This window comes from Hylobates moloch, unplaced genomic scaffold (genome assembly GCF_009828535.3).
Source record: "Hylobates moloch isolate HMO894 unplaced genomic scaffold, HMol_V3 SCAFFOLD_11, whole genome shotgun sequence".
NCBI classification, from domain to species: Eukaryota; Metazoa; Chordata; class Mammalia; order Primates; family Hylobatidae; genus Hylobates; species Hylobates moloch.
In genome coordinates this window covers 80,939,941-80,957,674 of record NW_026652286.1, presented here as the reverse complement: position 1 = coordinate 80,957,674, position 17,734 = coordinate 80,939,941, and the positions used below count along the sequence as shown (strand labels likewise).

General features: G+C 41.6%; 1 protein-coding gene across 4 annotated transcripts in view; it reads left to right on the top strand.

The window, feature by feature from the left end:
- The window catches only part of CUNH11orf65 (chromosome unknown C11orf65 homolog), a 212,173-nt gene that overhangs the window by 78,432 nt on the left and 116,007 nt on the right, over window positions 1-17,734 (top strand). For 3 of the 4 annotated variants that reach the window (XM_058424503.1, XM_058424504.1, XM_058424502.1), the window contains 2 exons: window positions 845-1,015; window positions 8,209-8,264. In XM_058424503.1, coding sequence (XP_058280486.1) covers window positions 845-1,015; window positions 8,209-8,264 — 227 coding nt within the window. Of the gene's footprint in view, window positions 1-844; window positions 1,016-8,208; window positions 8,265-11,015; window positions 11,193-17,734 lie in introns of those variants that run through there. The other variant, XM_032167314.2, reaches the window with a different exon arrangement.

Here is a 17,734-nt window from a genome sequence, read left to right as displayed (position 1 = left end):
AAAAAAAAATAGCTGCCACAAATGGCTGGGTGTTTTGTTTTGTTTGAGACAGCCTTGCTCTGTCGCCCAGGCTGGAGTGCAGTTTCGTGATCTCGGCTCACTGCAACCTCCACCTTCCAGGTTCTAGCGATTCTCCTGCCTCAGCCTACCAAGTAGCTGGGATTACAGGGGCCCGCCACCACGCCCAACTAATTTTTGTATTTTTAGTAGAGACCGAGTTTCGCCATGTTGGCCCCGCTGGTCTCGAACCCCTGACTTCGTGATCCACCTGTGTTGGCCTCCCACGTTCGGTGATTATAGGCATGAGCCACCGTGCTGGGCCTGGCTGTGTCTTTTTAAAAAGAAATAAGAATGTATGAAAAGTGCTAGGCACAAAGAAAAGGTATCTGTTTTCCCTTTACCTCTTCCTCTCTTTCCTTTTTTCACTTTCCTTCCCTCTTTATCTGCTATTAGCCTCTTGATTTTGTAAAATTTACTTAACTCCTCGAGGATTTATTTCCTCACCTATAAAAATGAGTAGGTTAGTTATTTGGTTTCTAAGACCCTTTCCACTCTATAATTCTAAGATTCAGCAATTTAATAACTTAGTTTTTCTTTGTGTCATAAAAATGCAACTTACTGAGGGGTAATTTTAAGTTAGTGTGGTTGATTAAGTTGCTTTTTCCCCTAGAAGATCGCATCACATAGATCTTGGTTTAGATGCATCTGAGTTATATAGGAATGAAAACTTTATTCAATATGCAAATAGTTTTAATATGTAAATAGCAACAATATATATTGCCTGTATCTACTTGTAATCTCCTATTTCAAAAGATTTACTTCTCTTTCCCTTTCCCCTATTTAGGTACTACTCGGGAAGTCTGGAGGCTAAGTCAACACATCGTGAAACTCTAGGACTAATTCACACTGCAACAAAGGGGCTGATGAGAGCTTTTGAAGATGGGGGGATAGATTCTGTGATGGAATGGGAAGTGGATGAAGTGCTGAACTGGACGAATACACTGAACTTTGATGAGTAAGTACATGTTACTATTCTTGGGGAACAAGGGCAGTCGTCATATTTTTTTTCTAACATTTCCCATTTCCATGTTGAATCTTGGGGCCACAAACAATCTTCAAAGAAAAAAAAACCCAAGTATCTATTATTTGTCTAGAAGAACTGAAAAAAACATGAGGGGTAAAAAAATGAATGATCCAAAAATAGTACACAGAAAATTAGACTTAGGGCTCTTTATTCTTAGACTTTATTTTTATGCTTTAGTCTGCTTTGCTTTTTACTTTGGGATTTAGAAAAAAGGCTAAGAGCATGAAATTAATAATACAAAGGTTTTCTTTCTTCTATATTCCCTTTCTGTATGAGACACTAAAATGTTATAAGTTTTCAGTGATATACTATGGCCCTTAGAAACATTTTTGAGATTTCTTATGTGGGGGAAATTTTAGAATATTTAATGTAGCCCCATTAAGGAAATGCAATCAAAACCATAATGAGGTACCACTTCACACCTACTAGGATAGGTAGAATTAGAAAGATAGATAATAACAAGTATTTGCAAGAATGTGGAGAAATTGGAACTCATACACTGCTAGTGGGAATGTGCAATGGCGCAGCCACTTTGGAAAACAATCTGGCAGTTCCTTAAGTGGTTAAACATAGAGCTGGCATGTGATCCAGCAGCTCCACTCCTAGATATATACCTAAGAGAAGGGGAAATACATGTCCACACAAAAACCTGTGCATGAATGTTCATAGCAGCATTATCATAATAGCAAAAAAGCAGAAACACCCCAAATGTCCATCAGCTGATGAATGGCTAAATGAAATATGGTAGATCTATACAATAGAATATTATTCCACAATAAAAATTAGTGGGCTGGGCATGGTGGCTCATGCCTGTAATCCCAGCACTTTGGGAGACCAAGCAGATTGCTTGAGCCCGGGATTTTGAGACTAGCCTGGGCAACATAGCGAGACCCCATCTCTACAAAAAATCAATAATTATTCCGGGTCTGGTGGTGCATAACTGTAGTCCCAGCTACTCAGGAGTCTGAGGTGAGAGGTTGTCTTGAGCCAGGAAGTAGATGCTATAGTGAGCCATGATCACACCACTGTACTCCAGTCTGGGTGACAGAGCGAGACACACACACACAAAAAAAAATCCAAGTGTAGTGGCTCATGCCTGTAATCCCAGCATTTTTGGAGGCTGAGATGGGACGATTGCTTGAGCCCAGGAGTTTGAGACCAGCCTGGGAAACATAGTGAGACAGCGCCTCTATTTAAAAAAAAGAAAGAAATTAAGTTCTGATCTATGCCAAAACATTGATGAATCTGCTAAGTGAAAGAAGCCAATCACAAAGGATCACGTGTTATTTTATTTATATGAAATACCCAGAATAGGCAAACCTATAGAGACAGAAAATAGATTAGTGGTTTCCTGGGGATGGAGAATTAACTGGAGGGAAGGGGTGGTGGTGGCTGTGGGGTGCAGGGTCTCTTTTTGAGGCAATGAAAATGATTGAAAATTCATTGTGGGCCAGGTGCCGTGGCTCACGCCTGTAATCCCAGCTCTTTGGGAGGTCGAGGCGGGTGGATTGTTTGAGGTCAGGAGTTTAAGACCAGCCTGATCAAAATGGTGAAACCCTGTCTCTACTAAAAATACAAAAGTTAGGCGTGGTGACGGGCACCTGTAACCCCAGCTATTGGGAGGCCGAGGCAGGAGAATCACTTGAACCTGGGAGGTGGAGGTTGCAGTGAGCTGAGATCGCGCCATTGCACTCCAGCCTGGGCAACGAGCGAAACTCCATCTCAAGAAAAAGAAAAGAAAATTCATTATGGTGGTGGATCCACAACTCTGCTAATATTATACTAAAAGCCACTGGATACTATACTTTAAATGGGGGAATTATATGGCATATGAATTATATACCTCAATAAAGCTGCTTAAAATGTTCAATATTTACTCAATTACAATAAAGAATGTGGATACCGCATGAAGAGGCAGAAAAATTTAAATGAAGATGGTGTAAGTAAAGAAATGTAAGAAAACAGAAGAAATCAGTAAAAGTGAGATAAGAAAATGGGGTAGGAAAAATCAAGTTAATGGTCATTGAACAATAGAACATGAAAAAAAGAAGCCAGAGGAAGCAGGGGAGAGAATAGTGATGCAATAGTGATGCAAGGAAAGATAAATGAAGAAAAAGGGGGAAGAATGATAAAGACAAAGGAAAATCAAAACAAGAATAAAAGAAAAAAGATACTGATGAGAAGGGTAGATCAGAAAATAATAAGGAAAAGATAAAAAATAAAGGACTAAGTGTCCATAGTAGATGCTTTAAAATATTTTTAAATAAGAAGAAATTGCTATGATTCAATAACCCCAATATTTTGTGCAGACCTGAGTCTTGAGATTCCCTATAGACAGCACGTCTGTAGTTTCTGGGACACTGAACAAATGCAGATGGTAATAATGATGCAAGAAATGACAGCCAAACAAAGGAGCTGCAATGCCTTGCCTTTACTTTTCTTCTTAAGAGTAAAAATTGCTGGGTGGAAAAGAGAGGGAAGAAAGGGAAAGAGAGGTAGGAGAGGTCCATTTTGAATGAGTTTCCCAGGACTGGATAGAGAATTTTCTCAGGTGAGCTTTTGAAATCCTGCTCTGCCTTTCCCTTGTACGATTGGCTGATTCAAGCTAAGGGCCGGCAAACAAGTACAAAAAATTGATACCAGATATTCTATATTCTGTCATTACTGGAATATACAAAGAATAAAACCATTGAGTTCAAAGGGAAGAAAAAATAGGCATCTCGGTCCACATAAGACTTTCCCCGCCATCATCCGCTGAGTAATAGTAGGTGAAGTCTTAATGGCTTCCCTTTAAAAAACAAAAAACAGGCCGGGAGTGGTGGCTTACGCCTGTAATCCCAGCACTTTGGGAGGCTGAGGCGGGCAGATCATGAGGTCAGGAGATCGAGACCATCCTGGCTAACACGGTGAAACCCTGTCTCCACTAAAAATACAAAAATTAGCCCGCCAAAAATTGGCAGGCGCCTGTAGTCCCAGCTACTAGGGAGCTGAGGCAGGAGAATGGCGTGAACCCGGGAGGCAGAGGTTGCAGTGAGCCAAGATCTGCACTCCAGCCTGGGCGACAGAGCGAGACTCTGTCTCAAAAAAAAAAAAATAATAAAATAATAAAAAAATAAAACAACCAGGCGAGGTGGCTCACGCCTGTAATCCCAGCACTTTGGGAGGCCAAGGAGGGCGGATCTCGAGATCGAGACCATCCTGGTTAACACGGTGAAACCCCGTCTCTACTAAAAATATAAAAAATTAGCCGGGCGTGGTGGTGGGTGCCTGTAGTCCCAGCTACTTGGGAGGCTGAGGCAGGAGAATGGCGTGAACCCATGATTCACACCATTGGGAGGCAGAGCTTGCAGTGAGCTGAGATTGCGCCGCTGCACTCAAGCCTGGGTGACAGAGCGAGACTCCGTCTCAAAACAAAACAGAGCAAAACAAAAAAACCCAGGATAAACCAGTAAGACTTGAAGCAACTTCTTCATAGCATATAGGAGTGGGATGGATATACCTAGCTTTCAGATGATAAGAGCAACTGAAAATTTCCATTAAAAAAATGCAAATACCTTGCTTCCAAGTTATGTATAATTTCTGTCAGTTTATCTTCTGAGTTGAGGATACTCATAATTTTGTACCAACATGGACTCTTAGCAAGGTTTTACATTGAGCCTTGAACAACAAAAATTTCAGATGAAATTTCAAATGTGATTATCTGGGTATATTTCAGTAGCACTACTTGGCCACAAGCACTAATTATCTCAGTAAGACCAAACTTTGCAAAGGCCTTCCCCTAGCTAACTGCAGAGTTAGGCATCAGCCCCTTCCTTCCAGCACATTTATCGTCTCCACGGTCTACTTCCCCATTTGACCTTTGTAGACCTCTAGATATTTGTAACCGGCTTGGTGACACCTTGTTTGATGAAAATTTAAAAGTCTTTGACATTTGTCCCCACTAGAGAATTGGTCCCCCGTGATTCCTTGGAAAGTATCCTTCAAAGTCTATGGACATTTTTCTACAGTTGGACAGTTAGAATGGCATAAATGCCTTGAACACTGATATTTAGTGATAACAACCAGTTTCTCCCCAAAGGCTTTTGTGCTAGTCCATTATGACAGACCGATGTTCTCCTGAGATGAAGCCGTGTCCATCTTCAGATGCGTACTGCAACTATTAACCGAACATTGTTATTATCATTTGGAAGAATGGATAGAGCCAGTTTCACTTCTGGACTCGAACACACTAATGAGTACCGTTGCAAATTCCTGTATCCAGAGCTATGTTGCTGCAGATGTTTAGAACCCAGAACAATCCCCACATCACCATCACGGAGTTATGCACAATGCCACAGGACAGCTACCGTGGCTCTTGCTGGCATTCATCCAATGGATATTCAGATGTTCCTCTTCCAGGATCGTCATGTTTTTCAAACAGCAAGTGAATTTTGACATACCTATTAAGCAATCACCAGCTAGAAAATATTAAATAATTTCCTGATATTCTGTTGGTGAGAGCTTTGTGCCTATGTCTGTTACGGATAGTTTCTATATCTGAAGCTGCTCCTTTGATTTCTAAGATATGTAATTTTGTGACCTCTCTGGCTAGGGACTTTTTCTGAGTTCTTAACGTGTTAAATTTGTAATTTAACAAAGGGATTCATTGTAGACTCCACACACACTTGATTCTGTAACTATTATCTAAAAATTTCTACAAATTTCTCCGTGAGAAAGATGAGCTCTGTGATATAAACAGCATGGTAATGCTTTCATCAGACTTGCTTCTATGTCTGTAAAACTTATATTTTTGTAAAACTTAGGTTTCTTATCAATTACTGCTGGTATGTTCTTTATGAGAAGTTCTCTCTAAAATAATGGAATAAAAGTCATGTGCTAATCTTGGATAAAGCAGGGACAGTGATGGGGCCTAGCTATGGTATGTGTTTGTGCCCCAGATTGTCAGGGCTCAGCACAGTATCGATCAAGGTCTTTTATCTTGGTTTCTTGATGATGGAATGAAAGTCTTTTCTGTGTATAAATCCAAGCAAGCAGGATGAGTCATTATAGTGCTCCTGAGCAACCACTGAAAGCACAAAGTCTTCTAAAATTTAAGGTCAAACCAAACTGGATTGCCTACTGAGAGATTGTGGAAGGAGTTTACACCACCTGCTCTCGTCCTGCATCCTTTCATTTAAGTCACCCAGCAGTATCCTATTGAAGGCCATTGAAGAAAGTTCACAGAGCACCAAGGGGTAGCAGTAGTGAGAAGGAGCCAAATTCAGACACAATATCTGATTGTAATTAAATACTGTTGGATAGGCCAAGTGCAGTGGCTCACGCCTGTAATCCCAGCACTTTGGGAGGCCAAGGTAGGTGGATCACTTGAGCCCAAGAGTTCAAGACCAGCCTGGGCAAAATACTGAGACCCCATCTCTACAAAAAATTAAAAAGTTAGCCTGGTGTGGTGGCATGCATCTGTGGTCCCATGTATTCAGGAGGCTGAGGCAGGAGGATCACTTGAGCCCATGAATTTGATACTGCAGTGACCCATGATGGCACCAGTGCACTGCAGCCTGGGAGACAGAGCGAGACCTTGTCTTTATAAAAATAAGTATTAAATACTGTTGGAAGTATATACCCTCCTACTGCAAAAAACTTCAGGAGCACAGGGTTGACAGAAGTAAAAATAATTCAAACGGAATAAATAATTAGAAAATCTGTGTCACTTTGGGAGGCCGAGGCGGGTGGATCACCTGAGGTCAGGAGTTCGAGACCAGCCTAGCCAACGTGGTGAAACCCTGTCTCTACTAAAAATACAAAAATTAGCCAGGCGTGGTGGCAGGCACCTGTAATCCCAGCTACTTGGGAGGCTGAGGCAGGAGAATCTCTTCAACCCAGGAAGCCAAGGTTGCAGTGAGCCAAGATCGTGCCATCGCACTCCAGTCTAGGGGACAAGAGCGAGATTTCATCTCAAAAAAACAAAAAAGAAAAGAAAAAATCACAGTGTTTTCTGAATTACATGACAATTCTTTTTTTTTTCTTTGAGATCTCACTCTGTCACCCAAGCTGGAGTTCAGTGGCACCATCTCAGTTCACTGCAAGCTCCACCTCCCAGGTTTTAGGCCGTTCTCCTGCCTCAGCCTCCCGAGTAGCTGAAACTACAGGCATGCATCACCACACCTGGCTAATTTTTTGTATTTTTAGTAGAGATGGGGTTTCACCGTTTTAGCCAGGGTGGTCTCAATCTCCTGACCTTGTGATCCGCCCACCTCGGCCTTCCAGAGTGTTGGTATTACAGACGTGAGCCACTGCGCCTGGCCAATTACATGACAATTCTAATTCTCCACCTCTCTGTGCTAGCTTCCTTTCAGCACCTACTGTAACCAAATCCTGACCTGATTTTTTGATTAAAGTGGGTGCAGTTGTAAAGGCAGCTTAGGAAAGTGGGATATGGAGCCTAAGGTGAAATAAGTCTTAGGAAACCTGGCTCTTGGTGCTTTCCATCATCCTCACAGAAGGTTGTACATTGTCCTTCCCTATTCCACCTCTTCTCAGGCAACCCTCGTCTCTCTGTTTCAGTCTCTGTTCAGGAGCTGAGGTGACAGCTGCATTTGCCCCAGCTAAATGTATCTCTTATGTGTTCTGGACACTGCAAAGACAGCGCTGCTGCTCTAATGACCTCAGAAACTAGATGCTTTAAATTTCCCTTCATATATCAGAGACAGTGGGTCTGGCAATCCAGAACAAAGGAGAAAGTTTTTGTTGTTGTCTCCAGGAGAGTTTTCGGCCCATGCTTTAAATCTAGATATTATTAACTAACATCTTAGTAAACACTCAGCTGAGGACATGTTTTTTCTGGAATTAACAGGATAAAATGAGGGGGCATGCTAGAGGGAGGTGAAAGAACACTAAGTATGGCAGATGGTGGGCACCATTTTTATACCTCCTTCAACTCCTTGTCCTGAAGGTTCTTAGCTGGTTGTGAGCTGCTAGGAGGTGGGAAAGTCACGAGAATTACACATGGAGGCTAGTGAACATGCCATCATTAATCTAAGATTTCTGAAAAGTGGAATTTTAGAAGTGGTCTAAGTATGTACTAATGAATCGATTTAATTTAATGAATCCTCATATAATGTGCTTAGGTACATTGCCAGCTGGAAGGAAATTGCTACAAGCAACTCTTCGGCTAACTTCAAAGGTACGTGATTTTTAGCAGTACTTTATAGGAGATTCTTATGAACAAAAAATACATTCCACACACGTATTTCTAGGCATTTAACATTTCAGTAATCTGCATAGTATATAAATTTAGATGCATTTGTCAAGTCATTTTTACCTTTGCATGTAAGATTGTTATTTGGGAATAGAAGGAAATGTCCTATATTATTTAAGTTTGAATAAAATGATTTTTAAAATATGAATCTTTTTTTTTTTTTTGAGACGGAGGCTCGCTCTGTCGTCCAGGCTGGAGTGCAGTGGCACGATCTTGGCTCACTGCAAGCTCCGCCTCCCAGGTTCACGCCATCCTCCTGCCTCAGCCTCCCAAGTAGCTGGAACTACAGGCACCTGCCACCATGCCCCACTAATTTTTTTCATTTTTAGTAGAGATGGGGTTTCACTGTGTTAGCCAGGATGGTCTTGATCTGCTGACGTTGTGATCCAACTACCTCGGCCTCCCAAGGTGCTGGATTACAGGCGAGAGCCACCACGCCTAGCCAAAATATGAATCCTTTTTTAAAAGTTACTGGTCAGGCACAGTGGCTCACACCTGTAATCCCAGCACTTTGGGAGGCTGAGGCAGACGGATCACTTGAGGTCAGGAGTTCGAGACCAGCCTGGCCAATATGGTGAAACCCTGACTCTACTAAAACTACAAAAATTAGCTGGGCGTGGTGGCACATGTCTGTAATCTCAGACACTCAGAGGCTCTGGCAAGAGAATCATTTGAACAGGGAGGCGGAGGTTGCAGTGAGCCAAGATTGCACCACTAAACTCCAGCCTGGGTGACAGAGTGAAAAAAAAAAAAAAAGTTACTTATAGTTTTAGTAGTGATTTTTCATGAGCAGACTTCACTTGGCAAAATAAATGCCTCAAAATGTTGAAAATAGTTTTTAGGTTCTAGGCCACTATTGTTCTGCCAGTAGTTAGCAGTACTGAAATGCTGAAAATGAAAGCCAGCATATTGAAGAAGGGTGTCATCAGACCCCAGAAACACCAACAATTTTAACATAGCCAAAGCCTAATGATGGTGTATGAGTTCTGTCCTACTAGCAGATAGGAGAAGCAGTAAAGCAAAGAGGTTAGGATTGTGGAGTTTTTTGTTTGTTTATTTTTGTTTTTGTTTTGAGACAAGGTCTCACTCTGTTGCCCAGGCTGGAGTGCAGTGGCCCGGATCTCAGTTCACTGCAGCCTCTGCCTCCCAGGCTCAAGCAATTCTTCCATTTCAGCCTCCTGGGTAGCTGGGACCATAGGCACACACCACCATGCCCAGCTAATTTTTGTATTTTTGTCAAGACGGGATTTCGCCATGTTGCCCAGGCTGGTCTTGAACTCCTGGACTCATGTGATCTGCCCATCTTGGCTTCCCAAAGGATTGTGGAATCTTGATTCAGAGTGCCTGGGTTTGATTTTTGGCTCCACACTTTACTGACTATATGATCTTGGGCAAGTTACTAGCTTAGTTTCCTCACTAGTAAAATAAGAATAACAGTAGTACCTGGCACATAGGTTGTGAGACAATGAGATAGTCATGCACAGAGCTTAGAATAGTGCCTATCTCATAATGCATACTCCATTAATATGAGCTATCCTTAGCATTAACCGATCCACCTATTTCCAGCTCATTGCCACCCACTCAGCCCAAGTTGCCTTCACCCCTCTACAGGCTTCTGCAATAGCCTCCAAACCAATGCTTCTCCATTCCCTTCTCTGCACAATAGGTAGTGATCTTTTACAAATTTAAATCAGCACAGAGACCCAGCACAGTGGCTCATGCCTGTAATCCCAGCACTTTGGGAGGCCAAGTTTGGAGGATCACTTGTGGCAAAGAGTTCAAGACTAGCCTGGGCAACATAGAGAGACTCTCACTCTACAAAACATAAAATGTCAGCGGGGCATGGTGGCATGCACCTGTAGTCCTTGATACTTGGGAAGCTGAGGCGGGAGAATTGTTTGAGCCCAGGAGGTGGAGGCTGTGCGATTGTGCCACTGCACTCCAGCCTGGGCAACAGAGTGAGACCCTGTCTCAAAAAAAAAAAAAAGGAAACAATATAAATTACTGAGTTAAAAGAGATTACTGTGAAAAGAAGGAAAGATATGGGATGGTAATTGGAAGGAGCATAAAAGCTAGTGAAAATTATTTTAAGTAGTGGAGATTTGCATAACTGAAGCCAGTGAAGGTGATACATTGAAGATGTTGGCATTGGAGAAGAGGAGAATGTGTGTCACTTCTTCAAGAGAAGATAAATCCAGAGCAGATTTAGAAACATGAGCTCTTGAGAGGAAAAGGGCATCTCTCCCTTTGTGAATAAAGAAGTTAGCTAATAGTTACAGAGCACCAACTAAATGCCAGATGCTCTAAGTTCTTTACATGCACTGTCACATTTAATTCTTGCAGGAATATGATGAGGTAGGTGCAGTTACTATCCCCATTTTACAGATGAGAACACTAAGACTTAGGTTAAATAATTTGTCCCAAATTACACAGCTAGATATTAGTAGATCAGACCTAAAACCCAGGTCCTGCAGAGCCTTTTGTAGGGATGGACAGTGATATGTGGGAGTGAAAGTGGGATGAACTCAGAAATTTGGGGTATTTCTGGTTTCAGATGAAGATATTTGCTTTAAGAGTGATGAAAAGGAATGTGGAACAGATCGCCACACAGTAGCATTTTGAATGAGCATCTTATTATATCTGGTATCTTTCTAATCGTTTGTCACTTCTCTTTAGGATTCAGGTTTAATCAAGCACAGAAAAACATATATGACTATGGAGGAGATATATCAAAGATGCAAATGGGAATACCAGATAATACTTACTCTGAAAATATTTATCAAGAACCAAATGTAACTAGATTAACACCTGATTCTACTTATGGACTATAAAGTACTTTATTTCTATTCTGAGTTATAGCCTTTTGAGCCCTCCATCCATCAGTTATAGCCAAGAGATAGTGTATTCCGACTGGAATAACTTGTGTATATATTCTGGGCACAGAATCTAGCTCAGTTAAGTAAGGAAGATTGAGCAGAAATAGAACACTGGATTGAATACAATGATCCTGGCAAATATAGAAATTATTCCTAGTATTCTGAGAAACTGTAGTATTCTAACAGTCACACTTAAGTAAAGAGACTACATTTAGGTGCAAGAAGCTTCAGACTGATTATTTTGCATGTTTACTTGAGGCATTTAGTGCATTCATGGAAGGCAGAGCTCTCGGTCCCTTTATCCCATATCCAAGTGTGCCTTGCTTCTTCAAACCCCCCTCCCACTTTTATCCTCTCATTACTCCATTTTTTTCTTCACTGAACCTTTTTTCTTTCTTCCTCTTGATTTTCTCTGCTTACTCATTCTAGTTTGTCTTTGCAATTCTCAGTTTCTCTCACACTTAGTTACTGCCTATTTTTTTTGTTTTGTTTTGTTTTGTTTTGTTTTGAGACGGAGTCTTGCTCTGTCGCCCAGGCTGGAGTGCAGTGGCGCAATCTCGGCTCACTGCAAGCTCCGCCTCCCGGGTTCACGCCATTCTCCTGCCTCAGCCTCTCCGAGTAGCTGGGACTACAGGCGCCCTCCACCACACCCGGCTAATTTTTTTTTTGTATTTTTAGTAGAGACGGGGTTTCACCGTGGTCTCGATCTTTTGACCTCGTGATCCACCCGCCTCGGCCTCCCAAAGTGCTGGGATTACAAGCGTGAGCCACCGCGCCCGGCAGTTACTGCCTATTTTATGTCATAGTTATTTCTTTCCTTTCTTTTATAATGTTCCTTATCTTTCCTTGTTTCCATTTTTCTCTTTACTTGCTTTCATCAGTGTTGCTCTTTTTTCATTTTCCTTTCTAGGTCATTCCCCTAATCTCAGTTTTTTGGGGCCTACGATTTGCCTTCACTACTCTGCGTGCAATACAACTCTTTGGATTCCCATTCCCTTTCTTCCAGGTTAGAGCAGTGAATTAGTTTTCTATCACTGCATAATAAATTACCCCAAGACATGGCAGCTTAAACAACAAACAGTTATTATCTCATTCAGTTTCTGAGGGTTAGGAAACTGGGAGTTGTTTAGTTGGGTGGCTCTGGCTTGAAGTCTCACAGGAGATTGCAGTAAAGATTTTGGCCAGGGCTGCAGTCATCTGAAAGCTTGACTGGGTTGGAGAACCTGCCTCCAAGATGGCACACTTGAACAGTTGTTGGCAGGAGGCCTCAATTCCTTGATACTTAGACCTCCCCATAGGATAGCTTGAGTGGCCGCATAACATGGCTGAGCAAGCAACCTGAGAGAGAGAGAGAGAGAGAGAGAGAGAGCAAGGAGGAAGCCACAATGCCTTTTAAGAACTAGTATCAGAGGCCACACACCATCACTTCTGCTCTATTCTATTAATTAGAAATGCATCAAGTCCAGCCTGTACTTATGGAGAGGGGAATTAAGCTCTATCTCTTAAAAGGAAGACTATCAAAGAATTTGTGAATACATTTAAAATCAACACAAAGAGAAAAGGAACAATCTTAGTGATTCCTTTTGAAGGAAACCATAAGACATTGGTACAGATAGTTTATTTAGGAGATGATCCCAGAAAGCACAAATTAGAAATTAGAGAATTAGAGAAATTAGAAATTTGAGAAAGTGACACAGGAAAGGGAGAAAAGCTGAAAAGCATTTCTGTTAAGAATGGGTTGGTTATTGCTGTGGGTATCCAGACCTCAGTTTGCTAGGAATGCTCTGAGGAACCATACAGAATGCACTTCAGAATTTTTTTTTTTTTTTTTTTGAGACGGAGTCTCGCTCTGTCGCCCAGGCTGGAGTGCAGTGGCGCAATCTCGGCTCACTGCAAGCTCCGCCTCCCGGGTTGACGCCATTCTTCTGCCTCAGCCTCTCCGAGTAGCTGGGACTACAGGCACCCGCCACCACGCCCGGCTAATTTTTTGTATTTTTAGTAGAGACGGGGTTTCATTGTGGTCTCGATCTCCTGACCTCGTGATCCGCCCGCCTCGGCCTCCCAAAGTGCTGGGATTACAAGCGTGAGCCACCGCGCCCGGCCTCAGAATTTTCCTAGTAGTGGACAGAGAAACCAGATATTTATCTACCAGCATGAGGAGCCAAACATGACCAGGTAGCAATCATAGCTCTAGGTTCAGTGGAATCCTTATTGTGACCTCCAGGGGAACCATTCCCTCACTGGATACAGGGAGGATACATGTATCCAGTGGCTACATGGACTCAGTTCTGCTGAGTCTCAACTTGTAGGAACAAGAAGCACAAATTCCCAAGGGATCGCTGAGAGTAGTGGTGAGAGGGGCCAACCTAATTTCCATCCCTTGGTTCTTGGACCCATATGTCATAACACTATTTAAGTTATTTAGACAGAGCACCATATAATGGCCCTTGGTTCAATGTATATATCACATCCTGGAGGAAAATGCTCCAACCTAGCTGCATGTCATACTTAAGCTAGAACCTTAGGTTACTCTTTAACAGGCCAATTTAACATTCTGATAGTTTCTGGATTGTGTGGCATATGATAGGACTAGTGTTTTCCATGGTCATATACTCTACTCGTTTTTTAAATTCCTTTACTGTAAAATTGGTCCGTTGGTCAGAAAGCCCATAATAGTAAATCATGCATTTTAGAGGTCCTTAGATAGTGGTTCTGATAGAGCCACCATGGTCAACAAAGGCAAATCCATACCTGGACCAAGTAGCAATCCCTGTTAAGAATGAATTGCTGCAATGTCCAAACAAGAATGGGTCTGATATAATCATGTTGCCACCAAAGAACTGATTGGTCTTTTCAAATGATGGTGTCATATCAAGGCCAAGTGTCATTCAGCAGTGGAAGCAGCTAGATAAGTTTTTCTGAGAAAAGGCCCATGATTTTGGGCTCTTGGCTTCCATCCATGCCATCATGACTCTTCTGTAGATAAGCTAATTGCATAAGCACTAGGGTGGCCAAGAGCATGTTGGCTGGCCCTCAGTGCCAAAGTCACCTTACACATCTGGTTGTTTAATGTCTCTTCTGTAGTGGATGCTCTCTGGTAAGCATAAAAGTGATATATGAAGATCCACACCTTATAAGTCAATTGTTAGGACATTTCCCAGATTTCCTTGTCTCTGATCTAATTTTGCGCTTTCCAAGTTAAGTACCTGACCAATGAGTCAAACTATTTGCCACTGCCCAAGAATCCATGTATATCTCTACTTAAGGCTACTTCTCTCTCAATAAGAAGTGAATGACCAAGTATAGTGCTCAAAGCTTTGCCCACTAGGATTTTCCCTTCCCACTGTTCTTTAGGGCTATACCTAAGGTGGGGCTGTAGTAAGGCATCAATCCAGTTTAGCTTGAGCCAACTCATTCATGAACAAGGCCCAAGTTCGTAGGGAACATCTCTACTTTGAGTGATGTACCATAGGTATACCATAGTCAGTATCATCAGTGTGGGCTGAGAGAGAAGTGTTTGGGCAACTGAATTAGGTGACGTGGAGATGAGGGCTCTTGCTGTGTAACTTACTTGTGCTTTTCAAATCTGCTGGAGATGATTCCCAAATGTCTCATGTAATGGGTGTCTACTGTGCCTGCTAGATCTGACCATTCACAGCAAATAACCTTCCCCCATGAAATCTGTCAAATATTACCCCTTTTTGAGAAATTATATCCATGACTATTTACTCTCCAAGACATTCCATATAACATTTATCACCAAGTCCTGCTTGAGGAGTAAGAAAGTAAAGCAGCTGGTCTATGCTCCCTTCACCTTGTCAAGGGAACTTCTAGGTACAGTCTAATGTTATTTGTCCTTGTGTAGAAGTCCCTTAGCAGGCTGACCCTGAGTAACGGTTACTTAAACCCAGGAGCTATGGATTTCTGAGGCATGGCCTCCTGAAGGATGTTATATAACCTAAACAATTCCCTGGAGTATCAAATTGAGACGTTTTACGATTTAAATGTCCCTGCCCTGTGTAATGCAAACCCACAAAACCTTAACTGGAGACCTAATCTGTTATTCTAGGCCAGATAACCCATGTTCAGTGTGGCTGAAGCTCCACAGTCCACCCTGCTGTCCCAGACCTTTCTCTGCCTTGTCTGAGCCTCGATTCCCTGTATCATTGAAATTATTTGTAAAGCTTCATACTGAGTGAAATCTTTGTGTGAATCTGACATGACAATCCAATCTTTTGTTAGCTCACATACTAATATCACCACGTAAATACCTGCTGAATTCATGTACTTCATCTGTGCTGTCACAAACATAGACCATACCACCATCATCTTTTGCTAACTGGTTTCTTTGACTCAGGTCTTGTTTTCCACACCACAGCCAAAGTGATCTTTCTAAATACAAATGTATTTAATTTTCTTCACTTAAAACACTTCGGTGCCACCTCATGGCAGCCAGGTTAAATCCAAACTTTTAAATACAGTTACAATGTCTTTCATGATTGATACGGTTTGGATTTGTGTCCCCACCCAAATCTCATATAATTGTAATCCCCAGTGTTGGAGGAGGGGTCTGGTGGGAGGTGACTGGATCATGGGGGTGGGTTTCCCCCTTCCTGTTTTCATGATAGTGAGTTCTCACGAAATCTGGTTGTTTAAAAGTGTGTAGCATGTCCCCTTTGCCCTCTTCCTCCCGCTCCAGCCATGTAGGACGTGCCTGTTTCCTCTTCACCTTCTGCCATGATTGTAAGTTTCCTGAGGCCTCCTCAGCCATGCTACCTGTGCAGCCTGTGGAACCAGAGCAAATTAAACCTCTTTTCTTTATAGATTACCCAGTCTCAGGTAGTTCTGTATAAGCAATGAGAGAACAGACTAATACAATGACCTTGCCCCTCCAGACTCAGCTTTTTCCACTTTCCATCCCCATACTATTAATATTCCATCATCTTCCTTTGCACTCTATAACCTAGCCATATTGAAGTTTTCAGTTTTGTAAATGCATGATTCTGCCTTCCCACAAGCTGATTGCCCTGTCTGAAATGCTCCCTCATCAGTTCCTCCAATACCATTTCTCGAATATTCTGTGGAATATTGGTGAGTATGGTTGTCCCTTGGCATCCCTGGGGGATTTGTTCCGGGCTTCCACAGGCACCAAAATCTGCAGATGCTCAAGTCCCTTATATAAGACAGTGTCATGTTTACATATAACCTATATACATCCTCCTATATTATTTTAAGTCATCTCCAGATTACTTATCATACCTGATACAACATACATGTTATGTAAATAGTTGTTATACTCTATTGTTTAAAAATCTGTGTTATTTTAATTGTTATATTGGTATTTTTTATGTTTCAAATATTTTTTATATGCAGTTGGTTGAATCTGTGAATGCAGAACCCTCAGATACAAGGGCCAACCGTGTTTATTTGGCTGGAATTAACACAAAAAAACTCTGATTAATAGTGGTTTAAACAAACAGGACTGTTTTCCTCAAATAGGCTATTCCACAAGTTATGTTTGTTCAGCTATTTAACAATGCCTTCACATATCAAGGCTCCTTCTACCTTTTCACTCTGCCATCTTTAATATGTGGCTTGTTGTGTTTGTGCGTGTTCCCTTATGGTTGCAAGATGGCTGTGAAAACTCCAGACATTATGTCCATGATAGACAGAAAAGGGGCACCATAGCAAGTTCTTCTTTTATCAGAAAAGCAAAAGCCTTACTAGAAGCCCCTGCGTAAGTCACCTTAGGCGTCGTTGAACAAAACTGGGTCACAGGGGCACCCTTAGCTAAAAGAAGCTAGAAAAGCAAAAATCTGTCTTTCAGCTTCCACAGTGGAGGGAATAAAGGATTGGAGATGATTGCTAGGTCAAACGAACAGAGTCCACCACACTCTCCAGTCTGAATTACTGTATGTTCCCCAAAGTACCTTGTACTTTTACCCATCATGACACTTAGCACATAGTATCTTTAAAAACTGTCTATAATCCTAATAGACCAATGCTCATACCTCAAGTATAAAGACAAATCAGCTAGAAAATCTATTATTTAATTTTAAAAATCTGATTTATTGAGATGAAATTTATATACAATTTACCCATTTTGAGTGTTCAGCTTGATGTTTTGACAAATATATACATTACTGTAATTTCTACAATATGTAAAACATTTCCATGACCCCCAAATTGTGCGTCTTTGTAGTTAACTAACTCACTCCAACTTAAGCCCTTGTCAACCACTAATCTCTCCATCACTAAAATTCTGCCTTTTCTAGAATGTTATATAAATGGAATCATATAGTATGTGGTTTTTTTTTTTTTTGGTCCCACTTCTTTCACTTAGCATAATGATTTTGAGATTGATCCATGTTATATCAGTAATTCATTCCTTGTTTAATGACTAGTGTTCCATATCATTCATTCACCAATTGATAGACATTTGGTTGTTTCCAGGTTGGGGCCATTATAAATAAAGCTGCTATCAACATTCATGCACAAGTCTTTTTTTTTTATTTTCTT